This window comes from Ranitomeya variabilis, chromosome 3 (assembly GCF_051348905.1).
Source record: "Ranitomeya variabilis isolate aRanVar5 chromosome 3, aRanVar5.hap1, whole genome shotgun sequence".
Lineage (NCBI taxonomy): Eukaryota > Metazoa > Chordata > Amphibia > Anura > Dendrobatidae > Ranitomeya > Ranitomeya variabilis.
In genome coordinates this window covers 167883653-167901787 of record NC_135234.1, presented here as the reverse complement: position 1 = coordinate 167901787, position 18135 = coordinate 167883653, and the positions used below count along the sequence as shown (strand labels likewise).

Here is an 18135-nt window from a genome sequence, read left to right as displayed (position 1 = left end):
CAAAGGGTGTGGTGACCCTCAAATAGAAGGAACATCAGAAGTACATTAACAGCACTGAAACAATAATATTCAGAGTCAAGATGGTAGGGAGTGAACAAAAAGGGTTAGATCTCATTACATAGGGAAAGGATAATGTACAAAAAAAAATACAAACTGGAAAGTACATGACCAAACAGAACAATAAGATAAATCATGGCATGAGCGCAGTGGCTCAATAGCACACCTGTGCCCAGCTAGTAGGAGGTAGAGGGTTGTAGGCACTATGAGCGCTGGAATGTATAAGGGGAGTGTGCGCTGATGTAGGGAGAAGAGGAGGGAACTTCCGGCTCAGGTGAACACCGGTCAGGAAGTGCGCCACGGCTGGGGAAAGTATTACTACGGACAAGGTTGTAAATAGCTTTGTAGTAACCAGGGAGCATGCCGGACTGGAAATGTGGGATTTGTAGTATTAGCGGTGCACGCGCTGTTTACCGACGGGCCAGCTCTAGCAGACGTTTGGTATTTTCTTGGGCCTAATATAAATTGCACTGCAGTCTAGATTTGGCCCCTGGGCCTGAGTTTGACCTCTATGTCCTAATTGCTCATCTACTTACTTTTCTATTTACATAAATACAATCTAAAATACATTTCAAATATTTTATGCAATGAACAGAGACAAATTAACCTGGAAACTGTTTAAATGCAGAAATTTAATCAAAGAAGTATATTATACATTATTACAGAAATGTTGAAGAATTGTACTGATGGAAAAAAAAAAAACATGGATATTTCTGAGTCTGTTAGTAAAAACTGGAGCTTCAATGGAACTTGCAGGTAAACAATAGCAGTTACATTGTAAAATGCCGTGTGTAATCGTATTCTATAGTGGGAATGACAGCCTGTACAAATTTTAGAAAAATGAGAAGATACCTGGTAAGGTCACATTAAGGAAGATAACAGATGTACATTCACCCTGATCGTGGCATGGTTTCTTATGGTTGAATGTAGACTGACATCCATTGGTTTCAACCTATAGCCTAATATATTGATCCACAGGAAGGCAAAATCCCCATGGGGCAGACACGAATAGCTCCATATTAGGGGAAAAATTCTTTCCTGACTCCACATACGGCCACAGACTAGCTCCCTGGATCAACGCCCCATCACCGAATCTAGTACCATGACCTGTAATATTATAGTTTTTTTAAAAAAAAGACAATCTAGTAGTGACAAGAATTTACACAAAACATAAAAATATTACTACAAGTGGTAAGGAGCATAACCCCCCGCCATAACCAGAAACTAGATTAGTGCAGCGCAGCATGGGGACGGCTTCTCCCAGTGCTGTTAGAAGGGACTGACCAGTCCAGGTGCAGCGCTGGGCTAGCCTCGCCGCTAGTCCTGCCTGGATCTTAAAACTAGATTTTCTCTACAAATAAAATGGCATGGTCAATTATTGTATACTGTAAAGAAACAAAGGAAAGGATACATGTGAACCCCCAACTCTCCGCCACCTTCCGCCACGGTCTCAATGATTTTCTTCATAACTTCTGCATGCCTAACAAGAAAAAACACAACATTTGGACAGAGGCTGCGTTAAGAAGGGAACCATTTGGAGTAACAAGATAAACATTTTTCCCAACCACATTTCATAGTCTTAACTTCTCAGTGATCTTGGGGCACTAATGTGCTATTTCACCAAACCACCAAGTCTCTTTATTTCTGCCATTTGGAAACACGTTGCAGAGGTCACTTGTAAAATGATCCCCTCCTTTCCATCCTCCATGACTGGTCATTAATGGCACCTCTACGTCTACCAAGATGCAGAAGGACGCACCCATAGAAGACGGATACTCTGCAGTAGCAAAATGGGAAAACAACTGGATTTTGTTGTGACGTGATGCGGATTTACCGCAATCATTGACACCGCGGATTTCAATTTTACATATTCTGAGGTCCATATTGGGCTACACTTAGATATCACGTGTATTAATGTCTCGATGTCAAGTGCTTATGAGGATACTGCAGCTGGGCTGTCGAATACAATTACTTAGAACCACGCCATGTTCTCATGTCACCAGGTACATATCATTAATATAGTTTACCTGCATGGATGTACTGAACACATAGCTGGTGGTGGCAGATGAGGGTGATTTTCAATGGTCACTGTTTTTTTCACGTGATCTTGGCTAATGTCTTCATACATGTTTTCTACGGTCAGTGGCTGACGTTGCTGGAAGTTACAAAGAAACATAGAAATGTGCAACAAAAGAAAATGCAATATTGTTCCCAAGTTCATTATGACATTTCATGTTTGTGGGCCATAAATGTCTGATAGCGTGGACCAAAAGGGCAATTTTCTAACCCTAACCTCCCTTTTTTTAACAGAATTTTACATTTTGCTACACATTCAGGTAAATGCACATATATTACAGCTACAAACCGTTTCCCCAAATTACTCAAAGAATGACTGTATATTGGAGTAGGGATATGATTTATACCCATCTCCAATAAATAGTGATTAAACGCACTTTTAAGAAAAATGGCAACAGTACACAGATGATACTTTTAGGATCTCATGCAGGTGCTGTGTTACGCTGTGGGTGTCCACCGTGTGCCTACTCCCTCCAGATAACGTATCGATGGTCAGACACAGTGATCAATTTCTGTTTCATAAATGAATTTGGCAAAACATCAGTAGCGAGGTATATATGTGAAGACAATCATTAAAAAGAGCACTGCAATGCAAATCTAGGGATTGGGCTATCACGGTAAAAACAACTAAAAGTGCTAACAAACACGGCCATAATTTATAGAGAAAAACTACTCACAATAGTCAGTAAAACCCTTAAAGGGAATCTGTCAGGAAGTGTTTGCTGTTTAATCACAAAGCAGCATGGGGCAGAGACCCTGATTCCAGTGATGTATTATTTACTAGGCTTTATGTTGAGATTCAGTAAAATCAGTGTTTTAGCAGCAGGAGATTATCACTACAGGACTAGGTGTCTCATGCTTCCTAGTCCTCCATGACCACACCTCCACAACAGATTAGCAGCTTTCTGCCTATGCACAGTGTACACAGAAAGCTGTTAATCGTCATGTGTTCAAGGTAATACAGAGCTCAGCATTTGAGCACTGCTAGATCTGCAGCAGAAAAAGCAGGGATTGCATCAAAATGACAACATGCAACACTTAAGTGACCCATCGTCGGAATCAGGCTCTCTGCTCCTACATAATGCTGCTCTCAGATTATGTAACAAAAACCTGCTGACAGATTCCCTTTAATGGGACCTTAAAAAGGTGTTACATTTTTTTTAACAAGTACAGCTCATGGCATAAGAAGTAGCCAGTATATAAAGATTACTTTATCCGACGTTCCAGTTGGTGACATTTTGCTCTGGATACAGAGCAGAGGTCAGGAAGGAGTTAAGTAAGAGCACACTTCCCATTAGAGCGGCTAGCACACATCCACGTCATTAAAGAAGAAGCTGCCACAGTCACGTCACTCATCATGTATACAATTCTACATGATGATGAGCTCCTGCAGAAACTTCCCGTCCGCACAGACTGATGCAATGAAACCGTCTGTTACAACTTGAACAACTTTCTGTTGTGCAACATTGTAAGATAAGAAGAGCAGATGCACATTCCCAAGGAGGAACTTCTTCATTTTGGAGCCCAGGGCTCAGAGGCTGCACAGATTATGGAGAAGTTGTAGCGGAATCAGACCCTCTATCGGGGGGCCGATTGCCCTCCTTAGAAATGTAGCAGTTAGCGGATGAACCTCTCTGTGACTTATGGTTTATGATGGCGCCTTCACATTTAGCTCTCCATGTGCCGGCTTCCCGCAGAGTGCATGCTGAGTAAGCAGAGCTGCAGTGTAAAGCATGGCAGGCGAACAGAGCCTGAGCCTGTGATGAGCAATCAGGAGGTTTTCAGACCATCTCAGATGGAAGTGCAGTCACTGATCATGAAGGGAATGTGGAGTCAGAAAACTAACTATTGTTTTCTGATTTTATATTAAGTGTATTTACTATTCTTTTTAGCACTAATCTGCATTAAAGTAGAATCTTGCAATTTTCAGACTGGTCACTAAGCCTTACAGGAGACTCCTACGTTCTGTTCTTTTCAGTAGCCACACGGACATAGACAGCAAGAAACTGGAGCAAATTCAGTGCCTTCTATAGAAGAACTTTTGGGATATGCTGTGATCTGCGCAAAGGTCATTGTGAAGGGAGGGATGAGTGACATTACCTATAGTGAATGGTGGAATCTGTGTTATTGACGGTACAGGGAGGTGTTCGCTTTCATTGTAATCCTGTCCGTCATGAAAATGAGGCTGCTGAAAAGTCTTCCATACAGAATAGTACGTTTTCTAAAATTAGACTTTATGACCCTTGTGAAAATTGCAAGATTTCCGAATTAAAAAAAAAATAAAAATAGTGAAAAAAAAATAAATATATATATATATATAAAAAACAAAAGAAAAGACAAAGAACAATAACAAAAACACACAATTTAAGAAATAGGTAATTTTCTGATTATTCATTCCCTTTAAATGAGCAGAATTGAACAAAACATGTAGTTCTCCTAACATAAAATGTTAAATGACAGGGAATATGGAAGATCAATGCACCCAAGCCATGGTGCAGCGGGAGCATGCAAATACTTCAACACCTTTATATCTTGTGTGTTGCTGGAGCCCGCATAAACTACCATTGTCATTCATGTGTAAATGAGGCATCAATTCAACTAAGAGACTGGTGCTTGTTAAGGAAGAAAATTTCTGGAGGCAAAAGGCTCCTAAAGTGCTCAGTTAGGAACCAAGCACTTAATGTCTCATTAACATATGCATTAAAACCCTAATTTCTAAGGAATGCAGAAACAGATAGCAGATATAAAAGATGTGGTCTGGGGAGGTTGATCCTGGATAGTCTTGTGCCATCTGGTGGATACCCTTTGTAATGTTTTCTAGTGATGAACATGCTCGAGTGTTATCAGAGTATATTGGGCGTGCTAACCTAATGTTACAGTCCTCGCGGCTCTATGTCTCGTGGCTGCTAGACAGCTGCAACACATGCAGGGATTGGCTGTTTGTTAGGCAATCCCCGTGAGACATGCAGCCGCCACGACTAGAGCACGTTATTCGAGGTGTGGCCGGCCTTTGTATTGAGCTGGGCATGACTGATGTGCTCTCCTTTGTCTGTGTGTCCACTAGTTGGGCTCAGTCCGTCTCAGCTCTTATCTGCATGCATGTCGTAAGCGGTAAGGATTTTAATATTAGAGTTAGGACTGTCCCAATTACGGTCACAGTGACGACGTGGGATGGCTTTCACATTTTTCTTTTAATCAAAAAACATGTGATCTTTTATATCACCCTGAAAGTGATTTAGTTGTACTCCATGACTGGTGCCTTGGGATATGTGCCTTATCTATGTCTGTATTTTTCTTGTGATATATTTTATCATTGGACCAGGGTTGGGAATGGGGAAAAGATTGTGGTGTATTTTGGAGAAAATTCTGTTATGTTCTGAAAACTTTAATAAAAAAAAAAAAAACTAAAAAAAACACGTGATCTAAATACTGTATATTATTTTCATGCACTATGCTATTTATTTACTGCAGGGTATTTACTCATTATGTTTCTGTCTTTGTTTTTTTCTTTTGAGTGGCTTGTGTGAGCTTGTGCTTACATGCTGAATGCACATCAGTTTATAGCTTTTTTTTTTTTTTTTTATTTATACAATTCGAGCTTGCCCAAGATAGTCGGATAACACTCGAGCATGTTCAGATTACAGGATATCCACGCTCGCTCATCACTAATGGTTTCTTATTTTCATTATTGTGGGTCTCTTATTGGCCTCCCTTTGCTTTCATTGTTTCTTGTTTTTACCATCAAACGTTTAAATTTTTATTGTGCAGTTATGTATCTCAATACAATATTTATAGTATATATACATTTATCTGATTTCTGAATGAGTTGGGGTAACACTTATGATATTCCATGTCACAGTAGGTAAATTAATCCTACATGCACATTACACAGCTGTCAGTTGACAGCCCTCTCACTTGTGACATCCACCCAGATTCCTCTGTCAGTGGCTTATTTCTGCACCCAAAAAAAAAAAAAAAAAAAAAGAAAAAAGGATCGGATATAGAAATTCAAACATGATCTCTTGGGGGAGGTGGGATGCCGATGCCCTATACACATGGATTCTATACCCATTTAAAGTAATTGTGTAGTACTTCTAAAACTGATGACCCATCCTCAGAAAAGGTCATAAATGCAAAATTGGTTGGAGTTGGACCCCCAGAATTCCACCGATCATCAGTTATCAACAGTGGCCGGATGTAACTGATTGTAGGAGTGACTGTCACAGCATAGGGCACGTACAAGACACAGAAGGTAAACTCACATTCTGGGCACTGTTTGAGGTCACTTTGCACAATTCTATAAGCTTCTAATAAATGCTTTTCAAGGAAAAGGGGGGGGGGGGGGTCTGTCTAATGAGATGTTTAAGACCCTCCAATGCCCATGTACATACCTCATCATACCCGAATAACCAAAGTCTCGGTGTCTGGTAATACTTGTCATACGTAATGTAAAGGTCGTAGGTCCTAGTCTGTAAGATGGCATCTTCAGCACCCTCAGCTTTTGGTTTGCTTGCTTCTACAATTTTGGCAGTGTCCACCGTTGCCTAAATCAAGATAAAGAATCACAGACGATATAATATTCATTATATGCGCGCGCGTGTGTGTGTGTGTGTGTGTGTGTGTGTGTGTGTGTGTGTGTGTAATATAAAAATAATATATATATATATATATATATATATATATATACATATATATATATATATATATATATATATATATATATATATATATATATATATATATATATATATATATATATATATATATATATATATATATATATATATATATATATATATATATATATATACATATATATACATATATATATATACACACATATATACACACACATATACATATGTGTATATAAACATTTGGCAATAATGACACCCACAGATATCTGAAGATGCCCCATCACTGCATTTTCTCCGTTAACAAGGTGACGCATTTCTGTCCTGCATATGACCAAGCGACAAGACCCACATTTTTGATCTGAGCCACTGCATATTTTGGGCCATTAGTGAGCAAAGACAAAAATCATTCAGGAAAATGGAAATGTGAAACTCTTGTTTTAACCTTTTCATGGCTGGGCAATTTTTATTTTATATTTTTAAGCTTCTGTGTTTTCCTTCCCTTGTTCCAAAAGCCATAACCTGGCCATATCAGGACTTGTTTTTTCTGAGACGAGTCGTAGTTATGAATGACTCCATTTTACCATATAATATACTGGAAAACTAGGGAAAGTCCTAGTGCAATGAAACTGAGGGAGAAAAAAAAGTGATTACATTATTTTGTTTTTATGGTTAAAATAACCTGGCGACATGATTTCCCAGGTCAGCACAATTATAGTGATAAAAAAAAAACAACAAAAAACTCCCCACTATACATGATTGGCATTTAATTGCTGAAAAAAAAAAAAAAAAAGTTGAAAAATTGTTAAAAAAATAAAAAACAAATTTAGTTTGTGCTGCAGTTTTCTGAAACTACGGTAGAGCTGTATAGGGGCTGTTTTTTTGTGCTTTTCATTGTATTTTTCTTCTAGGGGAATCAGCGACAACCCCCCTTCCAAATCACAATTCTGGGGTTTTGTTTTTTCTCTCTTTACGACTTTTACAGTTTGGGTAAATTCATTATATATTTTGACAGTTTATAGACTTTCATGGAAGTAGCAATACCAAACATACTTTTCAAAAATGATGTATTATTACTATTAAAAAGGTTTTTGTTTTAGTTTCTTTTTACCTTCAGTTTACGGCTTCATAGGACAACCAAAATGGTATGGGGAGCTCTGGTTGCCATAATACCATGAAAGCCATTGGACCCAAAATTCACGTCACTGGAGCTCTCCAGAGATATTGCATGCATGCACCAGCAACCCCGCTATATAAATGTGATGGTCAGTGATAGACAGTGGCACTTAATTGTTACGCAGCAGCGATCAGAGTTAGCTCCAGTCTCTGCGGTTACAGGAAGATGCCAGCTGTGTAGCACGGATTATGGCACGTGCTAAGCTCTATATACTAGCACCCAAGAAGGGTTATCTAGTGATGGCTTTAAGGGAACCTGTAAGCAGGATTTATCACTACAAAGTTAACGCTATGGCCATAATGGCGCTATTACACGGATTAAATTGTACCTTTGTTGAAGGTTCTTTTTAAATCATGGTTTTAAGTTGAAGTTTTCTTCTCATGATGTCTTCTGTGCATAGGGGCAGGCCTGGGTCTTCTGCTCCGGCCCCTCCGCCTGCCTCCTGTGTTTCTATAGGTCACTGATCATTTAGTGACTTGCCGTAACTTTGAAACTTTGCACCACTGCCGCCATCAATAAAATGGTGCAGGAGGCGGCGCATATGGAAGACCCGAAGAATAGACATGGAAACTCGCACTGCGCATGTGCAGCCCACCCAATGATGGAGGAGGCAGGTCACTGAATAATCAGTGGCAGCTGGTGGAGGGGCCAAGTCTCAACTCCCCAATGCACAGATGTCGTCAGGAGAAGAAAACGTAAAACCAGTGCGGCAGTGTGCACGTTCAACCTCCGCTCTATTCATTCTCTACTGGGTTGTTGAGAAAAAGCAGAGTGCTATGGTGGGCAGCCCCTTCCATAGAGAACGAATGGAGCAACAGCTGAAGTGCTCAGTTCTGACAACTGGTGGGATCACAACAGTGGGACTCCCAACGATCTACAAGTTTGGATTTATTTTGGAAGCTGATCTGGGATCTGTATGGATTTTAGGTTGTTATTCTGCAGTCTAGTCTGAGATAGGTATTTTATAGTCTAGTCTGAAGTATGCATTTATGTTGGAGTTTAATTTGAGCTATTTATTCTGTGGTCTGTATTTCTTTAGAGGGTCCATTCTGGGGGTCTGCAGTTTTTTTTGGAATGCAGAATATTTTGGGGATCATATCTTTATACTAGGGTCTGCACTTATTCTGGCATTTGTCTTTATTTTAGGGGGTCTGTTTTTTTTAGGTATCTGGTGTGAATCCTTATTTATTTACGGGCTCTGAAATTGTTATTTATTTTTGCATGGTCTATATACAGTGGGTGAAAAGTATTCAGACCCCTTTAAAATTTTCACTCTGTTTCATTGCAGCTATTTGGCAAATTCAAAAAAGTTCATTTTTTCACATTAACCCCTTAAGCCCCGAGGGTGGTTTGCACGTTAATGACCGGGCCAATTTTTACAATTCTGACCACTGTCCCTTTATGAGGTTATAACTCTGGAACGCTTCAACGGATCTTGGCGATTCTGACATTGTTTTCTCGTGACATATTGTACTTCATGTTAGTGGTAAAATTTCTTCGATATAACTTGCGTTTATTTGTGAAAAAAAACGAATATTTGGCGAAAATTTTGAAAATTTCGCAATTTTCCAACTTTGAATTTTTATGCCCTTAAATCACAGACATATGTCACACAAAATACTTAATAAATAACATTTCCCACATGTCTACTTTACATCAGCACAATTTTGGAACCAAAATTTTTTTTTGTGACGGAGTTATAAGGGTTAAAAGTTGACCAGCAATTTCTCATTTTTACAACACCATTTTTTTTTTTAGGGACCACATCTCATTTGAAGTCATTTTGACGGGTCTATATGATAGAAAATACCCAAGTGTGACACCATTCTAAAAACTGCACCCCTCAAGGTACTCAAAACCACTTTCAAGAAGTTTATTAACCCTTCAGGTGTTTCACAGGAATTTTTGGAATGTTTAAATAAAAATGAACATTTAACTTTTTTTCACACAAAATTTATTTCAGCTCCAATTTGTTTTATTTTACCAAGGGTAACAGGAGAAAATAGACCCCAAAAGTTGTTGTACAATTTGTCCTGAGTACGCTGATACCCCATATGTGGGGGTAAACCACAGTTTGGGCGCATGGCAGAGCTTGGAAGCAAAGGAGCGCCATTTGACTTTTCAATGCAAAATTGACTGGAATTGAGATGGGACGCCATGTTGCATTTAGAGAGCCCTTGATGTGCCTAAACATTGAAACCCCTAACAAGTGACACCATTTTGGAAAGTAGACCCCCTAAGGAACTTATCTAGATGTGTGGTGAGCACTTTGACCCAACAAGTGCTTTACAGAAGTTTATAATGCAGAGCCGTAAAAATAAAAAATCATATTTTTTCACAAAAATGATCTTTTCACCCCCATTTTTTTATTTCCCCAAGGGTAAGAGAAGAAATTAGACCACAAAAGTTGTTGTGCAATTTGTCCTGAGTACGACGATACCCCATATGTGGGTGTAAACCATTGTTTGGGCGCATAGCAGAGCTCAGAAGGGAAGAAGCGCTATTTTACTTTTCAATGCAAAATTGACTGGAATTAAGATGGGATGCCATGTTGCGTTTGGAGAGCCCCTGATGTGCCTAAACATTAAACCCCCCCACAAGTGACACCATTTTGGAAAGTAGACCCCCTAAGGAACTTATCTAGATGTGTTTTGAGAGCTTTGAACCCCCAAGTGTTTCACTACAGTTTATAACGCAGAGCCGTGAAAATAAAAATTATTTTTTTTTTCTCACAAAAATGATTTTTTAGCCCCCAGTTTTGTATTTTCACAAGGGTATCAGGATAAATTGGACCCTAAAAGTTGTTGTCCAATTTGTGCTGAGTACGCTGATACCCCCTATGTGGGGGGGAACCACTGTTTGGGCGCATGACAGAGCTCGGAAGGGAAGGAGCGCCATTTGGAATTCAGACTTAAATGGATTGGTCTGCAGGCGTCACGTTGCATTTGCAGAGCCCCTGATGTACCCAAACAGTACAAACCCCCCACAAGTGACCCCATATTGGAAACTAGACCCCCCAAGGAACTTATCTAGATGTGTTGTGAGAACTTTGAACCCCCAAGTGTTTCACTACAGTTTATAACGCAGAGCCGTGAAAATAAAAATTATTTTTCTTTTTCACAAAAATGATTTTTTAGCCCCCAGTTTTGTATTTTCACAAGGGTATCAGGATAAATTGGACCCTAAAAGTTGTTGTCCAATTTGTCCTGAGTACGCTGATACCCCCTATGTGGGGGGGAACCACTGTTTGGGCGCATGACAGAGCTCGGAAGGGAAGGAGCGCCATTTGGAATGCAGACTTAAATGGATTGGTCTGCAGGCGTCACGTTGCATTTGCAGAGCCCCTGATGTACCCAAATAGTACAAACCCCCCACAAGTGACCCCATATTGGAAACTAGACCTCCCAAGGAACTTATCTAGATGTGTTGTGAGAACTTTGAACCCCCAAGTGTTTCACTACAGTTTACAACGCAGAGCCGTGAAAATAAAACATATTTTTTTTCCCACAAAAATGATTTTTAGCCCCCCAAATTTTTATTTTCCCAAGGATAACAAGAGAACTTGGACCCCAGAAGTTGTTGTTCAATTTGTCCCTAGTACGCTGATACCCCATATGTTGGGGTAAACCCCTTTTTGGACGCACGGGAGAGCTCGGAAGGGAAGGAGCACTGTTTTACTTTTTCAACGCAGAATTGGCTGGAATTGAGATTGGACGCCATGTCGCGTTTGGAGAGCCCCTGATGTGCCTGAACAGTGGAAACTCCCCAATTCTACCTGAAACCCTACCCCTAACCGTTTACTGAACATTTTCTGACAGTCATAAGTGCCACGTATATAAGTGCCACGTATATAAGTGCCACGTATATAAGTGCCACGTAAATACGTGGCACTTAAATACGTGGCACTTAAATACGTGGCACTTAAATACGTGGCACTTAAATACGTGGCACTTAAATACGTGGCACTTAAATACGTGGCACTTAAATACGTGGCACTTAAATACGTGGCACTTAAATACGTGGCACTTAAATACGTGGCACTTAAATACATGGCACTTAAATACGTGGCCACTGAAATATCGTGGCACTTATATACGTATATAAACGTATATTTCAGTGCCACGTATTTCAGTGCCACGTATTTCAGGTTAGGGGTAGGGTTAGGGTTTTTTGTTTTTTTCTTGTTTTCTTGTGTTTTTCTATAAAAACGCATGCGTTTTACCGCGTTTACATGCATTTTTTCACACATGCGGTTTTTTTAAAAAACGCATGCAGATAAAAACGCAAGTGTGAAACCAGACTAAAAGACGCTTTTTATAGCAAAAAAGTTTTTGCGTCTCCACATTTTGAGACCTATAATTTTTCCACATTTTGGTCCACAGAGTCATGTGAGGTCTTGTTTTTTGCGGGACGAGTTGACGTTTTTATTGGTAACATTTTCGGACACGTGACCATTTTTTATCACTTTTTATTCCGATTTTTGTGAGGCAGAATAACCAAAAACCAGCTATTCATGAATTTCTTTTGGGAGAGGCGTTTATACCGTTCTGCGCTTGGTAAAATTGATAAAGCAGTTTTATTCGTCGGGTCAGTACGATTACAGCGATATCTCATTTATATCATTTTTTTATGTTTTGACGCTTTTATACGATAAAAACTATTTTATAGAAAAAATAATTATTTTGGCATCGCTTTATTCTGAGGACTATAACTTTTTTATTTTTTTGCTGATGATGCTGTATGGCGGCTCGTTTTTTGCGGGACAAGATGACGTTTTCAGCGGTAACATGGTTATTTATATCCGTCTTTTTGATCGCGTGTTATTCCACTTTTTGTTCGGCGGTATGGTAATAAAGCGTTGTTTTTTGCCTCGTTTTTTTTTTTTTTTCTTACGGTGTTTACTGAAGGGGTTAACTAGTGGGCCAGTTTTATAGGTTGGGTCGTTACGGACGCGGCGATACTAAATATGTGTACTTTTATTGTTTTTGTTTGTTTTTTTTAGATAAAGAAATGTATTTATGGGAATAATATTTTTTTTTTTATTATTATTTATTTAGGAATTATTATTATTTTTTTTTTTTACACATGTGGAAATTTTTTTTTTTACTTTTTTACTTTGTCCCAGGGGGGGACATCACAGATCGCAGATCTGATAGTGTGCACAGCACTCTATCAGATCTGCGATCATACTTTCATCGGAGCAGGCTGCAGCTTTCATCTGCAGCCTGCTCTGACCCGGAAGTGCTCCCTGCAGGACCCGGATACAGCCCCTCGGCCATTTTGGATCCGGGGCCTGCAGGGAGAAGACGTTCGGTACGAGGTGAGTACATCACCTTGTACCGATCGTCTCAGGGAAGCCCGCAGGGAGCCCCCTCCCTGCGCGATGCTTCCCTGTACCGCCGGTACACCGCGATCATGTTTGATCGCGGTGTGCCGGGGGTTAATGTGCCGGGGGCGGTCCGTGACCGCTCCTGGCACATAGTGCCGGATGTCAGCTGCGATATGCAGCTGACACCCGGCCGCGCTCCCCCCGTGAGCGCGGCCGATCGCGTATGACGTACTATACCGTCACCGGGAATTAAGGCCCACCCCACCTCGACGGTATAGTACGTCATATGGGATTAAGGGGTTAATGTACACTCTGCACCCCATCTTGACTGAAAAAAAAACCCCAGAAATGTAGAAACTTTTGCAAAATTAATAAAAAAGAAAAACTGAAATATCACATGGTCATAAGTATTCAGACCCTTTGCTCAGACACTCATATTTAAGTCACATGCTGTCCATTTCCTTGTGATCCTCCTAGAGATGGTTCTACTCCTTCATTGAAGGCCAGCTGTGTTTAAAGTACTCAAGGTTCCCAAGAGCACAGTAGCCTCCATAATCCTTAAATGGAAGACGTTTGGGACCACCAGAAGTCGTCTTAGACCTGCCGTCCAGCCAAACTGAGCAATCGAGGGAGAAGAGCCTTGGTAAGAGAGGTAAGGAAGAACCCCAAGATAACTGTGGCTGAGCTCCAGAGATGCAGTAGGGAGATGGGCGAAAGTTCTACAAACTCGACTATCACTGCAGCCCTTCACCAGTCGGGCCTTTATGGCAGAGTAGCCCAACGGAAGCCTGTCCTCAGTGCAAGACATATGAAAGCCCACACAGCGTTTACTAAAAAACACATACTGAGCAAAGGGTCTGAATACTTATGACCATGTGATATTTCAGTTTTTCTTTTTTAATAAATTTGCAAAAATTACATTATTTTTTTTTGTTCAGTCAAGATGTGGTGCAGAGTGTACATTAATGAGGAAAAAATGAACTTTTTTGAATTTACTAAATGACAAATGAAACAAAGTGAAAAATTTAAAGTGGTCTGAATACTTTCTGTACCCACTGTATATTTCGAGGTTTGGGTCTTCTTTGTAGAGTGGTATAGGGTTTGTATTTCTGGGTGTTTTTTACTTCTTTGGGGTCAATTTATTCAGGAGATTGCTCTGGGGTCCTCATTAATGTTGTGGTGTGATGGAAAATGTGTGGGCAACTTGGGACTGGATTGCAGATTAGCAGTCCTTAGGGCATGGTCTATTAAAATGGATGGCAAATGTTACAAAAATAGACAAGGCTCATCACTTCTCATAACCTGATGTCACTCAAACCTAAAAATCAATATAACAAGATCCTTGCATTCAAGGGAATCTGAGAGTGCAGGGATCTTGTTATCTAGGGAATCTACAGGTGCAGGGATCTTCTGAACAAGATCCCTGCACTCTCAGATTCTACCCTCAGATCTAGTTGTAGATCCAAGAGGGTCACCAGACAGTGCTGGAGCTAGAACAGATGAATAAACTACTGGACACCAGGTACTTGACCCCCCCATTTCATGGGTCTGATCTAAAACATGGATTTATTCAGGAAGTCTAGTCTACAGTTAATAGTTATAGGGTCTGCACTTCTTTAGGGGTCTTATCTGAATCGGTCTTGATAGGTTCTGTATTTGCCATGTGGTCCGGTGTGATGTGTGTATTTATGTTGAGGTTAAGGTCTCTATTTTGTTGTTTAGTAGTAGAATACGGCAATCCTGGTAGCGGTGCCCATGTAGGATCATACCGTATAATGCACTAAACAAAAACTTGCCACTCAAATGACGATATTAGATTGTTGGTTCACTTGAAAAAGGGCATCTGCCGAAATGCGTAGTTTTAGGGGGGGGGGGGGAAGGTTAATTTTTTTGTCTATATATGTAACATTATTGGATTCATTAAATATTGAGAAGTTATTTGCAAAAACATCTATTACTGTTCCTTCTATCCTTGCTGGGTTCCTGCTTGCAAGAATCTAATATCGCCATTTGGGGGCGGAGTTTTTGCCTGGAGTATTTTGGTGCATCCCGGGGTCTTTAGCTTTTGGAGACTATATTGTCATGTTTGGTCTGGGTTATTTATTAAAGGGAACCTGTCACCATGTTTTTGGAAGATGGGATAAAAATAGCGTTAAATAGGGGCAGAGGTGGGCATTACATTAGTGTGTTTGTTATGCGTTTATTACCCACCTAAGTTGCCGAAATACCTTTGCAAAGTCTCCGTTTTCGCCTGTCAATCAGGCTAGTCTGGTCAGATGGGCGTTGTCTTCCCCCAGATTTTGCGTAGTTTTCCGTTGGTGGCGTAGTGGTGTGCGCATGCCCAAGGTCCCGAATCCTCTGCCAGGGGATTTCAAAGAGCGCGGTGTCCGTTATTGCATTGGTGATCGGTGGGCGCGGCCATCTTCCTTTGGCCGCGCGTGCGCAGAAGCGGCGCTCTGCTGGCCGCGGCATCAGGAAAATGGCCGCGGGATGCCGCGCGTGCGCAGATGGATATCGCGGCGGCCATTTTCCTGAAGCCGCGGCCAGCAGAGCGCCGCTTCTGCGCACGCGCGGCCAAAGGAAGATGGCCGCGCCCACCGATCACCAATGCAATAACGGACACCGCGCTCTTTGAAATCCCCTGGCAGAGGATTCGGGACCTTGGGCATGCGCACACCACTACGCCACCAACGGAAAACTACACAAAATCTGGGGGAAGACAACGCCCATCTGACCAGACTAGCCTGATTGACAGGCGAAAACGGAGACTTTGCAAAGGTATTTCGGCAACTTAGGTGGGTAATAAACGCATAACAAACACTCTAATGTAACGCCCACCTCTGCCCCTATTTAACGCTATTTTTATCCCATCTTCCAAAAACGTGGTGACAGGTTCCCTTTAACTTTGGGGTGTGATGATATAGACTAATTGTGATGGTAATGCAGAATTATTTGGGGGCAATTTTTCGGTCTCAAACTCCTTGTCTGGGCCCTCTCTCATAACAGGCAATATTCACAAGTTTTCTGCAAACAACAGACAGAGCCATGACCCTATCCCCAGCATCAGGTAACATGGAGCTACAGGAGATCAGCTTTGACCAAACTGACAATAATGCACTTACATCATCAGTCTCTAGTAGGCCACTTTCTTCATATTCTAAAAAAACAAAAATACATATAAGTACGGTACAGGTCCACTCATACACACTTGGGAAGCACACTTTGCTTTCCTTACAATTTTCTTTTTGGCTTTATTTATTGCCAATAATCCCAACATTACAGAAACAGATGCCATATTCCATAGAAACACGAAAGGTTATAATTCTGCCCTGCTACTTTAGAACTGGTCAATTTCTTTCTAAAAGAACACTCTGGGTAATACACCATTATGACAGGGCTTTTTATTTTTCAGTTGACACTGTTGTTATTTGTTGTTGTTATTTTTGCAGCTTTAGTTTGAATGACATTTATTTTGCCAAATAATGTTCTGAAAAGTGAGATTAAATGGTGGAAAAAAAAAAAATTGCATTGTGCCATTGTTTTTGTTTTTAACACTGTTCATTACGTATTAAAAAATAACCTGGAAACATGACTGTCTAGGTCAGTGAGATTGCACCAATTCAAAATGTAAAGATTTTTTTCAATTTAAGTGATAAAAAAAATAAAAAATTCTGAATTTTCTTAAACATTTATCTTTTTTTTGCTTTGTGTTGCCGAGATGCAATTCTGGAGTTTGGATTTTTTTTTCTCTTTATGGTATTTACCAATATGGATAAACAATTTTATATTTTAATTTCCTTTATTTTTTACAGGGGAAAAGGCAGGCGATTACTTTTTATATATTTTTTCATATTTAAAAAAAACATTTTGTTGATTTTGTAATTTTGTTTTTTTACTTTACAATTATAAGTCTCCTTAAAGGACTTAAACCTGTGATTATTTGATTGCTTGTATTACATACTGCAGAACGTACAGGTTTATATAGTGAAAATCATGGTCTCCTATTAAATTCAGGAATTCCAAGATAGCACCCCGAGTCCTCTCCAGACATGTGGACCCCTGCCCAGGACATTATTTCCCATCCTAATATGGGAAGGTGCTCAGGAGGTGATGGTGCATGATATGGGGATCCTGTTTTTTTGTGTTTCTCCCTTTAAGCCCAGCATGTCATGTGTTCCTTTAAAGGGCTGAGCAGACACGGCTATACACTTCATGGACAGTTGTACTGGCAGGTATCCCAACACACAGCAATTATTACACTTTGGTCCACTAATTAATAGGACACATGTATGATACTTGTTGGATGCGGGATGGTTGCCTTGCCTTGGCCAAAACAGGCAGCAGCATTTCTCCATTGCCAGATTAGGTGGCAGAGAGGCTGCACAATCCCTTTGAAGACCCAATATACTATAACATCAGATGTCAACAAGTTTTTTTTTAAAGTTTTCGGTTTATCCCAATTACCCTAAGCATAAGCAAACCCCCCAAAACATCAGAAACCCATCAGATTGGCTGCAACAATCACATGCCCAGAAGAGCCAGTAGAGACCCCAGCAGCATTAGAAGAGGGGCGGCGGGGTTCAGTATAGCGAGCAGGTGTATGCATTAAAAAAACAAAACAAAACAAAAAAACAACCCACATGTGAATGATTATTATTCACAATATACTGTATATATATATACACATTTGAATGTTTTGGAAAGTTCTACCTTCCATATCTGCAGCTTCCCCATCATCATCGTCGTCATCATCACAAGCTGCACGGCTGGTTGCTTTTCCAGAATCCTTATATGAGAAAATATACAATAAGGTAAGAATTGTAACCTGAATGTGGGAACAGAATAGGCGATAATTCCCAAAC

General features: G+C 40.3%; 1 protein-coding gene across 1 annotated transcript in view; it reads right to left on the bottom strand.

Annotated features, from left to right (window-relative positions):
- Positions 1-669: 669 nt before the first annotated feature.
- ATG3 (autophagy related 3) overlaps positions 670-18135 on the bottom strand; it is a 56391-nt gene continuing 38925 nt past the window's right edge. The window contains exons 8-13 of the mRNA XM_077294838.1: positions 17984-18059; positions 16396-16430; positions 6525-6677; positions 2085-2212; positions 1469-1537; positions 670-909 (exon numbers count right to left, since the gene is read on the bottom strand). Of these exons, the coding sequence (XP_077150953.1) occupies positions 828-909; positions 1469-1537; positions 2085-2212; positions 6525-6677; positions 16396-16430; positions 17984-18059 (543 nt within the window). The 3' untranslated portion in view covers positions 670-827. The remainder of the gene's footprint in view (positions 910-1468; positions 1538-2084; positions 2213-6524; positions 6678-16395; positions 16431-17983; positions 18060-18135) is intronic.